General features: G+C 49.8%; 2 protein-coding genes across 2 annotated transcripts; one reads left to right on the forward strand and one right to left on the reverse strand.

Moving 5' to 3' along the window:
* Positions 1-64: 64 nt before the first annotated feature.
* Positions 65-12,577, reverse strand: CSUI_001898 (uncharacterized protein). The gene is made up of 11 exons (XM_068062101.1): positions 10,737-12,577; positions 9,344-9,729; positions 8,264-8,501; positions 7,170-7,745; positions 6,250-6,592; positions 5,555-5,670; positions 4,272-4,408; positions 3,580-3,718; positions 2,612-2,832; positions 1,977-2,018; positions 65-1,132 (listed from the first exon to the last, which is right to left on the reverse strand). Exons 1-9 carry the CDS (start codon positions 12,357-12,359, stop codon positions 2,671-2,673), a joined length of 3,720 nt encoding a protein of 1,239 aa, XP_067925923.1. The 5' UTR covers positions 12,360-12,577; the 3' UTR covers positions 65-1,132; positions 1,977-2,018; positions 2,612-2,670.
* Positions 12,578-12,739: 162 nt separating this feature from the next.
* CSUI_001899 (late embryogenesis abundant domain protein) lies at positions 12,740-18,604 on the forward strand (the record flags this gene model as incomplete). The annotated part of the gene is made up of 3 exons (XM_068062102.1): positions 12,740-14,128; positions 14,604-15,277; positions 18,038-18,604. A coding segment is annotated over exon 3 (360 nt), but the record flags the coding sequence as incomplete, so codon positions are not given.
* Between the last annotated feature and the right edge of the window lie 1,021 nt (positions 18,605-19,625).

Raw genomic sequence — 19,625 nt, forward strand, 5'->3', positions numbered from 1 at the left:
CTTTGATCTATCTATCTATCTTCAATCTATCTTTGATCTATCTATCTATCTTCAATCTATCTTTGATCTATCTATCTATCTAGATTCCCTCCTTCTCTTTGTTGCTGCTGTCTAGCATTGTCTCTCCTTGTTCTACTAACTCTTCCCGCGGAGAAGACTCGCGTCTCTCTACAGATATGTAAGCAAGCAAAGAAAGAAGTTGGCAACAGCTTCCTTCAAAGAGGCTGATGGGCCTTCGTTCTCTCTTCTCTTTCGCTCTTGTTCTTTCACTCTCTTCTTCTTCTTCCACGGCGTCGTCTTCAGTCTCCTCACCTTCGAGGGGTAGGTACTAGGACTGGTGGCTAGTAGAAGTAGGAGTATAGTTAGTTAGCAAGTCGATAAAGATTGAAATTAGCTTGCTCTTCGCAGAGTTTTTTCTTGTGTTGGACTTCTCAAGTTCTTCATTGCACTGCATGCACCGGAGGTTTAGGGAAAGAGAAAACGGCCAAAGGAGAAAACGGACAGCGTCTTTTCTTTATTTCGTCTGAGTTGGACGAGAGAAGAAATCGTGAAGTCTCTGTCTTTTGTGTTCTGTCGATTCAGCAGTGTCTCTTTGTGATCATCTGACGTGTCTCGCCAAATCAATGTCCTGTCGCGATCCGAGCTAGACACCCAGACATCCGGGGACCCCGTTGTTTTGTTGAGTTGTCTCTTTCTGAAATACGGTGCATGCGCAGCTAGTCAGCTGTGAAGGAGCCTAGAGTCGATGAGAGAGAAGATCTCTCTCTCTTCTTTCTTTCCAGAGAGAAGGCGAAAGAGAAACGCAAACACCCCACCGGTTAGGTCCCACCTCTCTCGCCCATCAACAACAGTCCTACTATTCTCATCATTTGCATGCAGCTTTTCGGGTTGACGACACGGTAGATGATCGACCCTTTTCTCGGTGTCGCGTATTTCGTATTTGGATCCCGTTTACTCCATTCAGTATAGTTCTTTTCCCCTGCCACGGTCGTTTGCGAGCTTTCGGCTCTAGAGAGGAAGAAACGAAGCCCTCTCTTTGTTCCAGCAGAACACTAGGAAGCTTGTCGGCGTGTGCGTGGTGCTCCTTCCTCATCAGAGGCGGTTTGTCTCTCTCAATGCTAAGTTGTGTAGACTGTATTCAAATACAAAGAAAGAGAGACAGAGAAAAGAAACGATCATCTACCATGTCGTCCCTTCGTAGTGCAGGGGGCTCCTCGGACGCAGTCTTCGTCACTACTAGATAGACACGGCTTGTTTCTGAGGGCTACCGAGCCCCTACAACAACAAGAAAAGGGACAGCTGAAGAACTTCTATCTCGGTCTGTATGTACATACGATGTTCAGGCTGAGACAAAGGAGAGATGTACAGCTTTCTTCACAGTCAGTCAGCCATTCGCTTACTCTCCTTCTGTATGCAAATACCATCGTTCTCCTTCTGTTCAAAGAGGAAGTGCCGGACATGCCTTTTCTATGCGGAGACGATACGACAGGTGTTAACCCGAAGTGTAGATGGGTATGTGGCTCATGTGTTGACGGAAGGACTTCACTCTCAGCACATATCTATCTCCTTGTAGATGCACTGTGTTGGTACCAAAATCTTCATGATTTCTTCCCTCTGTCGGCTCTTCTTTTCATTTTTGGCACGAAGAAAGAAGTGTTTGTTTTTATCGGCTCGACTGTAGCTCTGATGGGAATGGATCATCCTTTCTCTTCTGGCCTCTATAATGAATGAGGCAGATAGCTAGATTCCTCATGACTTCTCATACAAGATGAGTTGATCTGCAGTATAAATATATCTCTCAATGACTGAAAAGAGATGAAAAAGAAGGTATCTATGTCTTCTTCTATGTACTCCTAGTACTTCCGGAAGAAGGGCGTATATAACACCAGTAAACGACAGTCGATGACAAGAAGAAGACCCGATCAGAAGTCTGTTGCACAATGATGTTTTCAAGAGAGGCAAGTGCCTCCTCTCACTCGGCGTGAAGATATCCATAATATCGATTATTCTTTGATTGCCTGCAGCAGAATTTGTCAGAAGTGCAAGAAAACAAAGACTACCGATGGTGGCAGTCATACCTTTTTTCCTTGAAGACGGAGAGGAGAGACCGGCGTACACACAGACAGAGACATAAGGACATCATGCTGAAGAGAACAGCCGGTGGAAAGGGTGTTTTTTTCTACGATTGTCAGAGATTCTTTCCTATAGATGAGTAGGATTATCAAGGTCCAATAGAATTCTTCAAGCTAGACGACAATGAGAAACAGAGCAGAGAGTTTCTTTGAGAAGACTCGATGCTCTACAGTGGAACGACCCCTTTGTTTCTGATAGAGGTGAAATAGGCGGAGGAGATCTCGCCCATTGTGTCTCGGGTCAGTTGCTTGACAAAGACAAATTCAGTCGAGTGATGTTTCTCCATGAAACAGCGATCTCCTTCTACGCTCACAAAGAGAAACAACTCATTGCTGATATACTCCAGTCACTTGGCGCTTGCTATGAAGGGGGGGATGGTGCACTCCCCTGTCCATTCTTCATACATATATATGTACATACACGTATGTAAACACGTGTACACGTCCATGTCTATACAGATATATATGTATGTATGTACATTTGTATTTCGACAAAGGTTGAGTAGAAGAAGAGAAGGAGTTGATCGGGAAAAAGTGACTAGAAAACGCTGCGACTGTAGGCAGCATGATCTCGATATTGACGAAGGAACTCTCCAAGCATTGCACGGGTCTCTTTGATGCGCGGTGAGGAAGATACGGGAAGACTCGTGGCGACTTGTTGAAGCATAGCCAGCTGGTCATAGGAGATCAGAGAGTCAAGCTGTGACGAAGGCAATACACACAGAGTAATCGGGGAACACAATAAGACACCTATCATCACATAAGAGTTGTTCGACTTCACCTAGCTAGCCGACAGATATCTGCTACACGAGAACAACTACTGCCTTGAACCACCACCACCCCCAGGAGACAATAGAGGGATGAGCGACAGAAGAACAGAAACAACGGAGACAGAGGCCAAGGATGTCAAGTTACTTGTACTTGTTGGAGGATAGGCGAAAGGTCTCTGTTCACTCTCCATGCAACGGTTACCAGGGCTTCTTCTCAGGCTCATAGGAATAACTAGCTATGTTGTTTTTTTACATACAACACGGCTAGCTCGTCCAAGTCATGTGACACACAAGTGGTCACTCGTCTCCATTGAGCCCGCTCACAGCGTCTTCGTTAGTTCTTCTCTTCACTCACGTGTTGAAGAGAATCACCAACCCCATACTTCCGCAGAGGAGGTAGTAAGTCAGATGTGTCGTTTCCACTGCATCTTTCAAGTATGTAACAAACGACCTCACAGTCAGACATGAGTACGAAAATACATATGTCTGTATACATATGTATGTGGATACATACAGATCGATGTACAACTACACCGTGATACTCGACAACGTGAAAATGCCCGGGGGTTCAGAAGCAAATCCCACCGTAGGTCGCCACGACAGCATGCAGTTACCCCACATGGTGATGATCGGGAGATCTATCTATCACCGACAGCATAGTCGATATCTGAACTTACTTGGTTGTTCTGTTCGAGAAGCTTCAAGAGAAGAAAGGTAATACAATCAACAAGACAAGCTGCGCCTGGGGGGAGTGTCCGAAGCAGTAAGTCCTGCTCTCCTGGTGCCATAGGCGGCAATGCCGGAGCCCATAACAACCTGAGAAAGATACACACGGTCTCACAGACAGGGAACCGAATAGAGCCACATATACGGACTGCATGCAACTACAGGATGGGACTAAAAAGCACGCCAACTAAATCGATGGAAAGGGAATCTTCCACATCTGAGAGAAACAATGGTATGTTAAAGATCATATGCATGCGGTTCAAAACTACAGCATGATCTATAGTGGGAGTGTGGCAAGAGCTCGGACATACACGAATGACAAAAGCATGCACTACACACCGGAAGACATCTGGAAAGCACAAGATCGTTCACACTTGAAGAGATTGAGTACTTAAAGACATGAAGACAGGAACTAAATATGAGTATTCCATCAACCCCTAGACCCCCAAGTCTTACTCCCCTTGTCATCATGACTTCACTACCTTCCATCTCCCCTCCCCTTCCTGCCTCTTCTTAGCAGGGCTCGTCATACAACAAGCAGGACGATAACCCTCCTCTTCAGTACCTGACAGCACCTCATAGGAGAAATCTCCTGTGGCTCGAATAGATACAGAAAGGGGGAGAGACAGAGATGGAGACATACGGATGAGAGCTTTGCTGTATCTGATGGAACAACTGCAAGGCGCCACGATAATTGCCTTGTCGAGTTGCCCATACAATCTTTGCTTGTTGCCATGGCCCTCGTAAGGCTTGAATCATATCCTCGGATCGTAGGCGTCTCTGTGAGAGACACCGCAGCAAGTCACAAACAGGTTTCTCATCGCCGGCCATTCCTCCTTGCAACTGAAACTCTAGAAATTAAGAAATACGAGGAAACAAAAGCGAAAACAAGTAACTGTAGAAAGTGAGTCTGTTTCATCGAAAGTCACTTTCTACGCTTCAATATGACAGAAGCTGTTACATCAACACAGGAGTAATAAGATCACCTGCACCATATATGTACATACAGATATGTAGTAACTGAAATACACCTCCTCTATACTCGTGGAAGGAGGAAGCTTCCCTGTCTGAATAGCCGCTACGTTTGACGAGATAAGAATGATGAGAATGATAGATACAAGAGAGACAGACACAGCTGATAGAGGTGGATTCGGGAAAAGGCCATCGAGCCTGTGGTGGTTCTGTTAGATGATACCGCCACACAACATTAATGCAGAACACTGCCGTTGCAACGTATGACTACATGCTATAGGTTTCAATTTCTATTGAGTGAAGAACTCCGGTCGATCGTACTTTATTCCACGATACATATCTAACTAATCACAGCCAAGAGAGTTTCGATGGAACCTGCGGGGACAGTAGACTAAGTGGTTTGTGTTTGAGACGGAGACGAGAAATCTATGCTAGACAAATGTATAGACTTATGATTCGAGTCTATCCTTTTCCTTCACAGTCGGCTCTTCTCAAACATAGGATTCCACCTCGCGTTCTCCTCAATCTTTATTCATAAAGTACCTCTCCTAAGCTGAATTGTCTTTGCCATAGAGCAGGGGTATACTTATTCACGCTCTCTTAGTATTCCTGGTGAGTATGGCTGTTCAGAGAAAAGCAACGTGCAAACAGACATATTTGTCTTCCCTCATCTATACCCTTCATACGTTCTCTCTGCCTCGCAGGGGGAGTTACCGAGTATCGACCCTATGAAACCGGTTGTCCTTCTGGCTGAACCACAGAGACATCTAGGTAACGAGTCGGGGGCGCACGCAAGAGATATTTCTTCAGCTATTTGAAGGAGCCTTTGCAAAGCAACAACGCGGAGAGGAGACAGCGCGCTAAACCATTAGTTCTTGGGAGAGCAAGGAAGGATAAGGCACGTTTAGAAGTGATAACGGGACTAGCCATGTTGAAGATAGAAGGATGACTGACCTCGAGCAATGAATAGGCAGAGAGGAAGAAAGAAGCGATCTGGATTTCGCTTTCGTCTTCCGGAGGGACGTCATACACAGAGAACGCACTTTCGTTAAGGGCATCCGTGAAGATCTCTGACGAAAGATCGAAGTCACACAGAAGAAGACATGGTTTCGACATAGTCAAAAGTCAGTTAGCTGTAAGAATACTTAGGCACATAGATACACACAGGTACAGATATAGAGATCCATACGTCTTCATACACACATCCGTTTCACTTACATGGGGGCGGCAAGGATCGAGTCGATCAGATATCTTTCATCCATCACAAGACGCTGTTGTACTTTCCTCAAGAACGTACTTCACTCCCCTCCCCATTTATCTACGTCCGAGCACCAAATTCTCCACCTCCCTGAGACGAAGCCATACATCATCTTCGGCAATACATATCCTGCGAGCGTATCTATCTACCTATTTCCAGGTTTGTACATAACGTCTACTTGTTTCATCAAGTCCGCCGCGTGTAGACAAAGCTCGGCAGAATCCAGGTGGTCGTCCTGCTTCCCGCTGATACACCCTGGGGCCATGCGCTCAAGACTCCGTAGATCTATCTATCTTCTTTCAATGAATCTGCTTATCTATCTGTCTATTTATCTATTGCTTCTCACTGGACTCACCACACAGAGATCTATGTTATCCTTCAAGCTTCTTACCTGCACAAGATCGGAAATCTTTGAGAAGCCAAGCAGCAATGAAGGCTTCCTTGATAGCACCTCTTCGTCTCCCCTCATCACGTAAAGCCGCATATAGACAGGAGAGTAGCTGATGTAGATGACCCTTTAGTAGCCATGGGCTTGTATTGATCCTCATATCCTGTTCTTCCTCTCCAGCTATAAGCTGCTGCTGTTGATGTGATAGGACCCGTGCGAGAAGACCAGGGGCGATATCATCTCCATTAGACGTCATGTCTCCTAAGATTGTTGACGAGGATAAGAGAGAGAACTGGCCTGAAACTAAGCGTGAGATGATAGCTGACCACAGGGATGATGGGAGAATCTGAGGTCGCATGCGATGAAAGAACAAGAAGCAAACAACAAGACAGAAAGAAGTTGCCTTCACAGAGGGAGGTGACAAAACGTGCTCAGATCTACAGTGGAGCGAGAGGAGAGAAGGAACGGAGTAAGGAGGAAGAATGAGAAGATGTACATCGACAGAAATTCAACTCTTCTGGGTCTGCCTTTATAGCTCCTTTTATACATGGACGAGACTCTTTTCTCTCATCCCATAGCACCTATGGACGTAGGTAAGAACGTAAGAATACGTATGTATGTAAGAAGGCATGAATGTGTATGTATACATGTAGGGATGTATTGAATCAAGCCAAGGAACCACGAATGCTGCATCGAATCTGTCTCTAGTGGCAACTCGCCTAGAAGCTTAGGTGTCCGAAGTTAATTAACCTCCCTATGTTTCTTTTCTCCTAGACCCTCTTCACTAGGCAATGGGTATAGAACGGTATGGCCGGTTGATCTTTCTATAGAGATATCAGCCTACTCAGGGTACAGGTTTCTTTCTTCCTGCCCTGAGAGAAACGAAAGATGAAGGTCTGTGTATGGCGGATCTTTCTTCTTACTGTGAGAAGAACAATCTGTGTTAAAGCACTGCTTCCAGTAAGTCCTCGTCTGATCACTCGCAAGAGCATATAGGATGCTGTCCTGGTATCATCCTCTTGATCTCCCTCTTCATCATCTGTTGGGACTTCTTCCCTGTCCCCGTCTCCTCCATCAAAGTCTTTCCCAGTCTCTCTTCTGAAGCTGTAAGAAGTAGAGTCGAGTTGATTGAGCTGATGATTATGAAGAGCACCACAGGATCTTAGGAGAAGAAAAAGAAGAAGGCCTGGACGTCGGAATAGAGGGAAAGCATCTAGAAGCCAGATTGTCGCTTCCACAAAACATCCACATAGAGCAAGAACACGAGGATAACCAAAGTTGATATGCATAAGAGATGAAGGATTGAAGTAGTCGTTCGGGACAAGCGAAGATAAAGACGACGGATCTTCACTATCAAAGTATGAGGGACCTTGTTGACGTAGCTTCACCGCGAGTTCTTTCAGAGAAAGACAAAGATCTTTATCAGGTTCTAAACTTATTGCCGATGTGGCATGCGCTAGATGAAGCTTATAATGGAGAAAGTCCTCCTGAGTCGCGTTCTACGGAAAGCACAAGAAACAAAGACCAACATCATCGTGTGACAACCGACATGCTCACAGGTGGGTATGGAGACTTCTACACACACTGTTTATAAGCCGAGGTTACACGTGTCATACAGACACGAGATATAAAAGTATGAAAGAAGAGCGCGAGAAGAGACGAATCTTTCTTGGTGTTTTGCAAAGAATTCAAGACAAGAAGAGACAGAAGACACGTAGGACAGCTACGACAGAGACGTGGCAACACATCCCTACGTACGATCGTGTTTAGGCGTTCTACGTTGTTAAGATCAGTTGGAGGTATGTCTGTGTGTGTGTATCGGTATATATATGTATCTGTGCATGTATGTATTAGATCTGACTACGGACAGGAAGAACGTCAAACTCCACATCATACGTATTTGGATAGAATCTCGGGCTGCCTGTTACATAGCAGCTGCTGTGTTGCCTTTATAAGAGAAGCAAGTGACTCTGGGGAATTACTTAGACAAAGACACGAGAAGATTCAGAAGACTCACAGGTAGGGTTTGGGCGATGCTGATAGGGAGCCAGACAGTTGGATTAATCAAGGAGAGAAGAAGAAGGAGATGAGGATCTAACACAGAGCTAGCATTTTTCCCCTGAGTGCCTTCTCCACCAGTTACGCCCGAAGGGGGGGGGGGTAGAGCAACAGAAGCTGAGCCATAGCGGTCTGCATTGAACGAGGCTGGAGCGCGGCGACCGAAGGAAGAGACGAGAAGAAATCTGAGAGATTTTCTGTAGTTACAAAGACAGAAGAGGACAGAAGGAAAGTCACAGACACGTTATGCCTGATAGGAGATAAGGCAACCGCATGAAGAGAAGACCTTCATCGACCGATCTGACGAAGGCATGTATTGTCTCACGAAAGTCCGAAAAAGCTCACGGGTATAGGAAAGGAGAGAAGAAAGAAGGAGAGATCCTTTGCTTTATCCCATCTGAAAGCTAAGAGGCTTCACGGGTGTGACAAAACAACATGAGCTTTACATGTGCCTTCCAGTAAGAGAAGGTGGCTGATATGGAACATAGACATAGTCTTCTGATCGAGTCTCGCTGTCCCAACTAAGAGAAAAGGCAGTATGAAAGAAAAGGATGACCCATCATGCTGAGGAGATGTCTGTGCATTACCCAATCTGCTGTACTTTTCCTCCAGAGGAGAGATCACCAACAGGAAGCAAGTATTTCAGTACGAGCGGGAGTGGTGGATAAGAAGGTCTACTCTTGATTAGTGGTTTGTTGGCTAAGGACAGACTTGCAGTTCACTGAAGTGTTTCCTTCTTAGCTAGAGCTGAGTGACACAGACTGGGTGAACGACAGTCCTTACGCAGAGAGGGTAGACCCCAAACACATAGGGGAGTGAAGAGCAACCAGTGGTGAGAGAAGAGTAACCTATCATGACCAGCTATCGTCAAAACCTACAGACATCACACTACCTGGACACAATGCTTCTCTCTCTCTCTCTGTATATATAGATAGATAGATGGATACGGACATATCTGTTGATCTTCATCCAATGATATAGATTGCAAGAAAGAGCAGAACAAATACGAAGGAGTGAGAATTGTCTCTAGCTGTTGAACCTGAATGATGCTGTAGTCTGAAGCCGAAAAGGAGGAATGAAGATAACGAAGAAGAGGAAGACCCACTCACTCTCTTGTTCGTCATTGGTGATTAGATCACGGGCGTTGCGTTGATTAGCTGCGACGGATGTTTGTAAGAGCATCACAAGAAGCTGACGGCAAATGAAAGGTAAGAGAGGAGGTTGGGATGGTGGAAAAGGAGACGTCTTTTCCTCTGTCGTTGCAAGAAGATCTTCGTCAACATCAGAAGGTCTTTCTCCAACATCGTCAGCCCCAGGAGCAGCATTAGCGGCGGCTGTGATAGCCGCACTCGCCTCAAGCATCGTGCAGACTCCCCCCAGCCCTGTTTGTTGTACAAACTTCCCCGCGCCTAGTGTGAGAAGACACTGAAGGCACACACATGATAGAACAGAGTGAACTTCTCAGCTATGAAAAAGGACAACACAAAACGGCTCATCATCTTCTTTCTCCTTTAGGGAAGTCTCGACCGTCTCTACCAATGTGCCGCCTCCGGGAGGGGTACGCTTTTTACGTACAGAGGGTGATTGTGTACTGGTAGGTCAGGGATTCTCTCCATCTATTCTCAGATAGGTTCTCCACATGTACTTATCTCTATGGTCATGAGGAGTCTGTAGATGCATCTCTATCTTCATTCAGCGTCTACATAGCAGAGTGTGTTGGTTACGGTGCCTATCTGATACACACGACCAGATAACCTAGAAGGAATGCCGTTGCTATGCGAAGACAAGCTGGAGTAATAGTGCGGACTTTTCCGATCTTGACGATAGACAGCCAACGAGAATTAAAAGCCTCATGCATGCCTTCAAATTGCTCGAATAAGAGTTCTAGCTGCACCGATTGCCTCCTCGGTGGCATATCATCATTGTGGAAGTGTCGTATCTACCAGGCCGATTCCTTTTCCCTCTATCGCTATGTACCAACCGAAGGAATAGGACTGCAGAGATTTCACTTCTTCCAGGGACTCTCAAGGGGGCATTGTACAGTCTTTTTTGAGACTCCCTGCCGGTTTGATGGTGTAACTACACCACTAGTTCCACCAAGTATCAGTGTCTAGTACTTTGTTGTACGAGCATGCCTTCTCCTTGAGCCGACTTGAGGGACTGCTACATGGAAGGAAGTCAGGGCAAGAGATAGCTACTTCTCAGCTTAGTTCCCATGGTGTGACAGGGCATGCTAGTAGGAGTAGATCTTCCGTCTTGGTGTCATTGGGAGCTTCATATGGTCTCTTAGATTACACGTGACTCTTCCATACGCCCTCCTTTCTTTCCTGTTGATCTCCTGGCTTCTAGGTAGGGGTACTACGAAGAATCACAGCATGTCAAGAAAGATAAGGAGCAATCCGCGACAGGACATTTCTTTGTAAGTTGCTTACCTTCAAGTCTCCTGTGCGGAATGCGTAATATACAGCACGCCACCAGAGCGAGGTCCCGCCGCGGGCGTCTCCAGGGGCCTGACTCGTGTCTGTACCTAGATCAGCATTAGCCAATCCAGACCCAACCTCTGAGCGTTCAACTTGAACCTCATTAGCAGCAAGACGAAGCCACGGCTCTGATGCTTGCTGACCACACGTGACGCGATCCGAAGTAGCCCAATGCTGTCCTCTCCACCAAGATGTCCCTGCACCCGTTTGTTCCGCTAGACTTTGGAGCTGTTCTCTTTTATCGAGCTCTAAAGCGGCTATACTATTTCCAACTATGCCACAGAGAACGAAGGCATTCAATGAGGGGGGTTCTCCCTTCCGTCCTTTATGTCTTGAAAGAGGCTCATCGGCTGCACCATGGTAAAGGAGGTCGGCTCCCCTCACCGAGTCTTGATTCTTCTCTTCCGCAAGGAGAAGAAGGCGACAACCTCCCACCAACAGTCGAGCAAGAGAAACAAATTGATGTTGTTGCTGAGGGGTGTAGACAAGATCCCAACTCTCTCCGACTGGGTCAGATCCTCCTCGCATGGGGTCTGTATGAGATGCTGTCAGGTGCTGTAGAATTTGCTGGTCCTCGAGATCTAAGGGGACACCTGTCCCATCAAGGCCCTCCCTAAATGACGCTAGGGATGTGGATGGAGGAGCCACACGTGATAACTGAAGAAGCAAATGAAGAGGCAGTCGCTCTACAGTTGTCCGATGTGCGACCGAGCGAGCACCTCTGGAGTGTCGCAAGAGGAACTGAATAAGCTGATACTCCGATCTCGTCAAGCTTGGAGACTGACGAAGACCGGTGGGCTGGGTCCCGGCCGCTAATGGTCCGGCAAAGCTTTTGTATTGATGTAGAAGTGCTGTGCTTATAGGCTGGTCACATGCCAAGCCAGCAATGTCTCCTGACATAGTAAAGACTGGAGCATCCCTTAATGCGGACAGAAGATTCTCCTTCTCTTTACGCCATCGGTAGGCATCTCTGTCAATCTCCAGCGCATTAGTGAGCTGCAGCGAATGACGTAACGAAGCGGCTGTAAGATATGAGCTCAAACCCGAATATACTTCTTGAGAACTAGTGTGGCGGTCAACATCGACTGAGTAGTCACCCTGTAGGCCTGACAGACGGCACGGCTGATCTCCTGTAGTCTGAGGCCCACGTGGGCCCGGTTCTTGCTTGGAGCGATCTCGGTCGAACAGACCTCCGTGCACTTGAGCTTTCAAAACTCCCTCGTATTTCCTTACGGCTGACTCTAAGTCGCGTCCACCTCCACTTGCGCTAGATCCGCAAGGCGCTGGGAGACTAGGAAACGATTCCTTGGAAGCATGGGGTGGCCGTGTACGCGTTGTCGAGAGGTCTATACGGCCGAGCTGGCCACAGGCGGCCCTTGACCGCCCCGCCAGAAGGCATTGGTCCCGTATAGAATCTTTCAGCAAAAGAGAATCATTGTAGACCGAAGAAAGGACCAGCGGAGGGCAATGACCTGCCGTTAGCACACGTGCAGAGAGCGACGGTAGATCTGGTGCAGATGCCGGTCCCATTTGGGAACCCACGCCTGCCGCAGCAGCAGACGCCGGGTTGTCCATGTGATCTACCTGTACAAGTGTTCAGAAAGAGCGGACGAGCATACAGCTTCGTGAACTATCTGCTCCCTACAAACTCCGATGTCGAGCACTCCAAGTCTGGGTTTTCACGGACAAATTTTGCCCCTCCCGTTCTCCACCTCACGTATGTAAGCGCGCGAAGAAAAACCAGACAGCACTGTAGACCAGAAGCATCTATCCTCCTCGACACACCAGAAAAGGGTGGAAATTGAAGAGCCGTCTGACAGACGACCGATAAAGACTCGAGAGCGCATGCAAGAGGTCTTCAGGGTACCTAGTGGTCTTACATGCGCCCCGCGCATGGCATGCGTGTCCGTGTAGCTGTTTCCGGGTGTTTTCAACAGGCTGCCGGCCGTTGTATACTGTTCTTCAAATTCGCCAACACGGCGACTGCGGACGGTTGTTCAGCAAGACCCCTGGAGAGAAAGCCCCAGCTGGTTACCTCCCGTAAGGCATGGCTGATGTCGGTGTAGTTCCCCATCTTGACATACCCTCTCTCTTTTAGGAGGGTTTACCCCAGTCACGCAGAACACGGGAGTGGTTGATAAGCTGGCTGAAGCTTCAGGTCAACACAAGTAGGCCCTGTTTTCTCCCGTTGTGCTGACCAAGACGCTGGTGGCCGGCCTGTTTCCGGGGAACGGCGGCAGAATGTTCCTGGCTGTTTCTGGTTGCCAGTCACAAGTGTTTCCGGAGGGATCAGGAGTTCAGCAATCTGCAGAGTGCTGGGGACGCTCGCGCTGTACCGGGTGCTACGCTTACGGGAATTCACTGAGCCTCCGGAGCAAGCAGGGAGTGTGTGCGATCTCCCGCTCCGCGTGTCTCGGCATTCGTGGACATGCTGCTTACTGACGTGGTCTCAAGAAGTAAGGACGAGAAGGCGGATATTCCTTCTGTACTGATGTTGAACGAAGAAGTTTGTTACGCTGTCCAGAGGTACTACCTTGCAGACTAGGGGTTGTCGTCACACTAAGTGGAAGCCCGGGATTGTTAGGAGCGAGCGTGGAGCCCCGGACGTCCCCAAAATGTAGGCCTTGTATGCATTTGTGCTTGTACGTGAAGAAGTGTTTCCGCGCTACTATAAAGAAAATGGGAGGTCGCTGGCGGAATTCGTGGTCGTTGTGAGGCCGTTTACAGCAACTCATGTCCTTTTTCGCAAACCATGGAAAGGCGCCGAACAGTTGTAGCTGAGGCATCGCGCCTTCGACTACGACGCGCTGGGCCGTCCTCTCTCCCCCTCGGATACTGCATCTGGAAGAAAGAAGTGCGGCAGTGTTGAAGTCCAGCTCCGCACGTCCTGTATACAGGTAGAAAAATGTCGCTCACACGATTGAGAGCTGCCGAGCAAAGTACCCTACCACCCTACGCTGCTGGCCAGATTGCAGCCTCTGTTATGAAGACGAAGGAGGGCATTCCCGGTAGCCCGCCACTATCACGCCAACGTGAGGCGAATGCGCACAACTGATGTCGGGACACCTGTAGTGGTCCTTGGATAAAGCGCGCCGCTGATGCTATAGCTTCGCTCTAGTCATGCCCAGGTTTTCGACCACCCCGGCGCGGCCAGCGGAGTCATTCACCGGTCGCTGTTCAAGAATCCAGTGGAAAAACGGCCTGATGCGCGACAAATGAAATCGATCATGCCCGTGTATCTGCATCACTCACCCCGCCGCCATGCCTTCGAGTTTCGCCGCGGTAGTGGCAACATGAGTGGACGCGTATCTGATGCACTCCATCGTAAACACCATCGCCACCTGGTAAGCGTGCCTAGCAGTGCACGGCTGTCCACCAGTCATCTAACGACTGTAGACAGGAATGTGCGACGGAAAGCCGTCACTTCTTCAGTCAGGCAACACCTGCCAGAGTAACTGCCCAAGATCACTCTGATAGCGATCCATCAACGTGTTGGCGAGAGGACTTGGCCTGAGACGGTAAATCCGCTGGTCTTACCACCGGCTTTCGGCTAGATTATTTGGTCAAAGATGCCCGCTAGCCCGGCCATCGACTTTTGGCTCGTAGGCGCGCGCGCGCGCCTTCGGTGCGGAACTGCGGGCATTCCCGAACGTGCACGTCACGCTCGGTTTGGAAACATGCCTTCCAGTCACGTTGCAATCTTTCCGCGCGCAATCTCTTATAATCAGTTCATTTCCTTCTGTCCGTTTGTCCATAGTTTCCTCCTTTACATCTGGCTATAAACCGTCTTTGCCGCCTTTATCACTATGGCTGACGCAGCGAGAAGTGCGAAGGAAACTATGTCGGACGCAGCGATGTCCGCCAAGGAGAACATGATGTCAGGAGCGTCAGCTGCTAAGGAGGGTGCGTACGACGCTTCACTTTCTGCCAAGGAGACTACAGGTTCGGCCGCTGAAACTGTCGGTGACTACGCCTCGAGCGCTGGCATGAAGGTCAAGGACGCGGCTGGCAATGCAGCGGAAACCGCTAAGGACTATGCGTACAGTGCCGGAGAAAAGATTAGTGACACGGCTGCTAATGTAGCCGAGGGCACCGCTGAAACCGGCAGGAGTGCATACGAGATGGCGAAGGATGCCGCATCTGCCACGGGTCAGACCCTCAGCAATGCAGCTTCTGCGACCGGCCAAACTCTCAGTGACGCCGCCCATGCAGCCGGGGAGACCATCAGCGATGCGGCCCACGCAGCGAAGGAGACGGCCGCTGACGCTGCGCACGCAGTTCGTAATCAGCTCTCCTAAGCAAAGAAAGACGAGACTTCACAATATTCCGGACTGGCACCGACTTGCGTGGAAATGAACTCGACAGGCGATTTGCGCCGTTCTTGTATCGAAATATGCTGTGCCCATGTTTGTGTGATGTTTCTACGACTAGGTTGTTAGTATGGTGATAAATGAATCAGAACCAACATTCGTGTAATTTCTTGTATCGGTGCTCTCCGAGTTACGGAATCTCGGCCTGCGACACCATACGACGATTCAGTCTCCTAGCACAATCTCGCCGTATTCCGCCTTTCGCCGAGTCGTCTTAGGTATGGGACCTTACATCGTCCTTGTCGAGAATAGTCTTGTCTCGAAACCAGTCACAGGGGACACCTCCAGGACGGGTGTGGCGTGTTTCCTTATTTCAAGCCAGAGTAGTTCCTTGAAGGGATCTCTGAGCAAAGTTGGCGTTCTCACTTCATATGTAGTTTTGACCAGGGCCCAAACAGTCTCCACTCGCTTTCTAATCAACTAGGAGCACCAACCTGACAGAGGCCCACGAGGCTATTTTCAGTGGTACACAGGTGGTACATGGTTCTCACATAAGTTTGCCGCCGCCCCCTCCCTGAAAGTCGTCGACAGACTTCGTTTGTGTCCGTTCAACCGTCCACGCGATCCCCCGTTGTTCTGGTTGTGCTGCGGGTCTGCAAGGGAACACGGGTCTGTGATGCGCGACGAATCGAGCTAACATGGGGGTTTGCTGCCTTCGTGCAGTAGACAGTCGCTGGGACGAAAACCGGAGGTTGACCGAGCCTGGATACATCCCAAGCTGATCCGTCTGGGATCTCGGACACAGTACAGCCTCCTCTAAGGAACCGATTCTCGAGTCACATCTCGCACGCTGCTTGCTTCTGGAGATGGCAGCTCGTTAACTACTTTCTCAGGTCGGACTCCGCCTCCTATGTCCTTTCAGAGTGGAGTCAGTCCGCGTGTAGGGCTTGCCGCAAGTGGTTTTTGGACGGTGCACTAGGATATGCCCATCAGAAGGGCACAGACTGGGGTTAGCTTTATGAAGCTCTGAGGCTGGTATAGCTGCAGTCACCCCAAAGAAGTCTTATGAACTGCTGATCCGAAACCGCGACGTCGCCGCCTGTTAGTTCCAGGAACGCCGCCCGGAAGCCGGCGCCGTCGTGCGAGTGCTTCCGAAGAGTTGAGAATATTTTGCTCGCGGAACACGAGGAACAGCGTACAGAGAGCGAGTTCATGAAGGGCGTGAAATTCTCGGGCATCCTGCCTTGTTCCAAGCCAGCCTGGTTTTCTGGGTCACCTCTGCTAGGAAAAAGCGGCGGTAGTTGCGGCCTTTCAGTTCACGCGTGGGCCGCGTAGGGGATTACCAAAACAGGCTGCACTACCTTCCAAATCAAATAGAAGCATGAAGCCGAGAGCCGCCAATGAGGCTGCATCCCCTGTGGCGCACTCTCCTGCCTCCTATTCGATGGGCGTGAAAACCCACCAGACGGCTCCCTCCCCGTGCGTAACTGCTCCGGTGCACCCTGTCCGTCTTCCTGAAGCGCGGCTGCGCTGCGCATCTGCAAAGGCACACCGCTTCGTAATACGCGACGAAGCGAGTAGGAGGCGTGTGCGGTGGTCTGCTGCCTCGTAATTACTCTAAGAGACAGGCATTGAAACGAGATCCGAAGGGTCGAAACTGAGTTCGTCTGGGATCTCGGACACAGCGCAGCCTCCTCTAAGGAACCGATTCTCGAGTCCCATCTCGCACGCTGCTTGCTTCTGGAGATGGCAGCTCGTTAACTACTTTCTCAGGTCGGACTCCGCCTCCCATGTCGTTTCAGACGGGAGTCAGTTCACGTGTAGGGCTTGCCGGAAGTGGTTTCCGGACGGTGCACTAGGATATGCCCATCAGAAGGGCAGCAGCGTACAGAGAGCGAGTTCATGAAGGGCGTGAAATTCGCGGGCTTTCTGGCCTGTTTGAGGCCACTCTACCTCCTACCTCGCTCTTGTGTTTAAGCTTGAGACCCGTTTGTTCGGTGAGATCAGTTCGGTACCCTGCCGTAGACTGCTTGTCCAATGGCAATACTCCAGGTCTACGGGACAGCCAACCACTTTCTTTGTGCTCCGAGTCTCCCAGTCCATCAGAGCTTCAGCAAGAATAGGCGGGCGCGAGGACAGGACTGTTTTTTGGGGGCGCGCATTCGGGGCTTCGATGGACCCTTCCTAGATTGCAGGGCTTCGAAGTAGCGCCTCCTGCGCGCGGGAACATGGACGTTCGGTAGTCCCCCAGGCGATCGGCTTGCCAGTGAGACTATCCGGGCGCAGCCATTCGAGCACGTCCGGCGTGGTCACTTTTTTGCCTGACATCTTCTTGGGATTCTTGATCCGGCATTCTTCAAGAGCTTTCAGATCTAAATTTTTTTGTTGTCCTTTGTCGTCGAACGCTGCTTGCTGTTATCCAAGAACCCACCGCTTGCTTATTTCTGTACAATCCCAGGTACACTGCGAACCAGCCATCTTCCCCTACACGCAATGGGTGTGTTTTCAGGAAGACTGACGGCGCTTGTCGCCGTGGGCGGAGCTCTTCTGCTTGCTTCATCCTCTCATGCTTCTTGGCTTACCAAGAAGACACCAGGGGAGAAAATTTGGGAGGGCGTAGAGGGCGTAGAAGAAGGTGCCGGTGCTGGCTTAGAGTATGCCGGTGAGACGCTGGCAAAGCTTGGAAAGGATGTACAGAAAGATCCCGGTGGTGCAGTCAAAACGAGACTGCAAGCTGCCAGAGAGTCTACAGAGGAAGCTGCGGGGGCTCTGAAGGATCAGGCTGTCGCAGCTGGATCTCGAGTTCACCGGTCTCTCTCAGACGCGGCTGAGGCGACAGGAGAGGCGGCCGGTCACGTCGGTGAGAAGCTGCAATCGTGGGCCGGTGACGCGAAGACGGAGGCAGCCGCGAGGGCAGAGCAGGCAAAAGAAAAACTTCAGCAAGGCGTCGGCGTAGTGAAGGATACTGGAGAATCGTGGTGGCGATCTACATCTGATGCTGCACAAGATAAAGCCCATCGTCTCTCAGAAGGTGTTGCAGAAGGAGCCCACGCAGCCAAAGAGACGACTTCGGAACTGGCCCGAAGACTTTCCGAAGAAGCTCGGAATCGGGCAGCGGACTTGAAAGAGAAAGCCCAAGGAGTCGGAAAAATGACAGCTGAACAGGCTTCCACTCTATGGGATAGCGTTACCGAAGGTGCTGAACAAGTTAAGGACAAGTCTGCTAATGTTGCATCGATTGCAGGGGACTGGGCAAAGAAGAAGAGTGAGGAGACACAAGACAAAGCATCCTCTTTGTTAGCTAGCGCGAAAGAGAGAACGGATGAAGCCCAGGCAGCTGCAGCGGATGCTGCAGAAAAAGCGAAAGAGAAGGCTTCATCCTGGTGGGGGTCGACGAAAGATAAGAGTGAGGAAGTGAAGGATAGCGCCGCTGCTGCCGCAGAGAAGGCGAAAGAGAAGGCATCTTCATGGTGGGGGTCTGCAAGAAGTTCGACTGAGGATCTGAAGGAGAGCGCTGAGGATGCCGCAGAAAAGGCGAAGGGGAAGGCGTCGTCATGGTGGGGTTCCGTCAAGAATTCGGGAGAGGATTTGAAGGACAGCGCTTCGGATGCAGCAGAGAAGGCGAAGCAGAAAGCGTCATCCTGGTGGGGATCCGCTAAGAGTTCGGGTGAGGATCTGAAGGGGAGCGCTGAGGATGCCGCAGAGAAAGCGAAGGGAAAGGCGTCGTCTTGGTGGGGATCTGCTAAGAGTTCGGGTGAGGATCTGAAGGGGAGCGCTGAGGACGTCGCAGAGAAGGCGAAAGGGAAGGCGTCGTCTTGGTGGGGTTCCGCCAAGAATTCGGGGGAGGACTTGAAGGACAGCGCTTCGGATGCAGCAGAGAAGGCCAAGGAGAAGGCGTCGTGGTGGTGGGGGTCATCGACGAGGGCGGCTGAAGAGACGAAAGATGACTTAAAGGACAGTGCATCGTCGTGGTGGGGCAAAGTTACTGGCACAGCTGATGATGTAGCTACCGAGGCAAAGCTAAATGCAGCGCAGAAGGCCAGGGACGCAGCTGTTGATGTGATGGAGAGGGCATCAATTCTCGAAAAGCAGGCGATTGCTGAAAGTCGCAATCGAAAGAGAGAAGAGCATTAGTGCTGTGTCTAGACAGAGGCCAGTCCAGTGTAGTGGTCTCATTCATGGTGTTGTCGCTGTCCGGCTAGGGTACAGATGCGTGCTCACGGGTCTTTTGCGAGGGATCATCATTAGACCATCCAGGTTGGCAGAGATGTCTTCGACTGTTTTCCTTGCGAATGAGCGCCAGACGTTGGATCTCCAGGACTCCTTTCTATTTGTCAGTTGTTGATACCATCCCATCACCAGAATGAAGCGATCCATTTGAATGCTTCAAACTCATGATGGAGCCTCGAACTATCCAATCCCACGCGCAGGTGACCTTTCTGCAAGGCACGTAGTATTGTCTTCTTTCGTTCTTATATACGGCCATCAACTGGCGATTTAGACGTCGCCACTGGACTGAATCTCTGAAAAA

The sequence above is a fragment of the Cystoisospora suis genome, assembly GCF_002600585.1.
Source record: "Cystoisospora suis strain Wien I chromosome Unknown contig_783, whole genome shotgun sequence".
Taxonomy (NCBI): domain Eukaryota; phylum Apicomplexa; class Conoidasida; order Eucoccidiorida; family Sarcocystidae; genus Cystoisospora; species Cystoisospora suis.

What these genes read in the sequence shown, in the direction of transcription:
- CSUI_001898 (XM_068062101.1), bottom strand. Translation starts at nt 12,359, where the DNA reads ATGGACAACCCGGCGTCTGCTGCTGCGGCAGGCGTGGGTTCCCAAATG. An exon ending in TCCGCACAGGAGACTTGAAG is followed by an intron (nt 9,730 to 10,736) that starts GTAAGCAACTTA and finishes GTGTGCCTTCAG; the next exon opens with TGTCTTCTCACACTAGGCGC. An exon ending in AGATTTCCGATCTTGTGCAG is followed by an intron (nt 5,671 to 6,249) that starts GTAAGAAGCTTG and finishes ATCTTTCGTCAG; the next exon opens with AGATCTTCACGGATGCCCTT.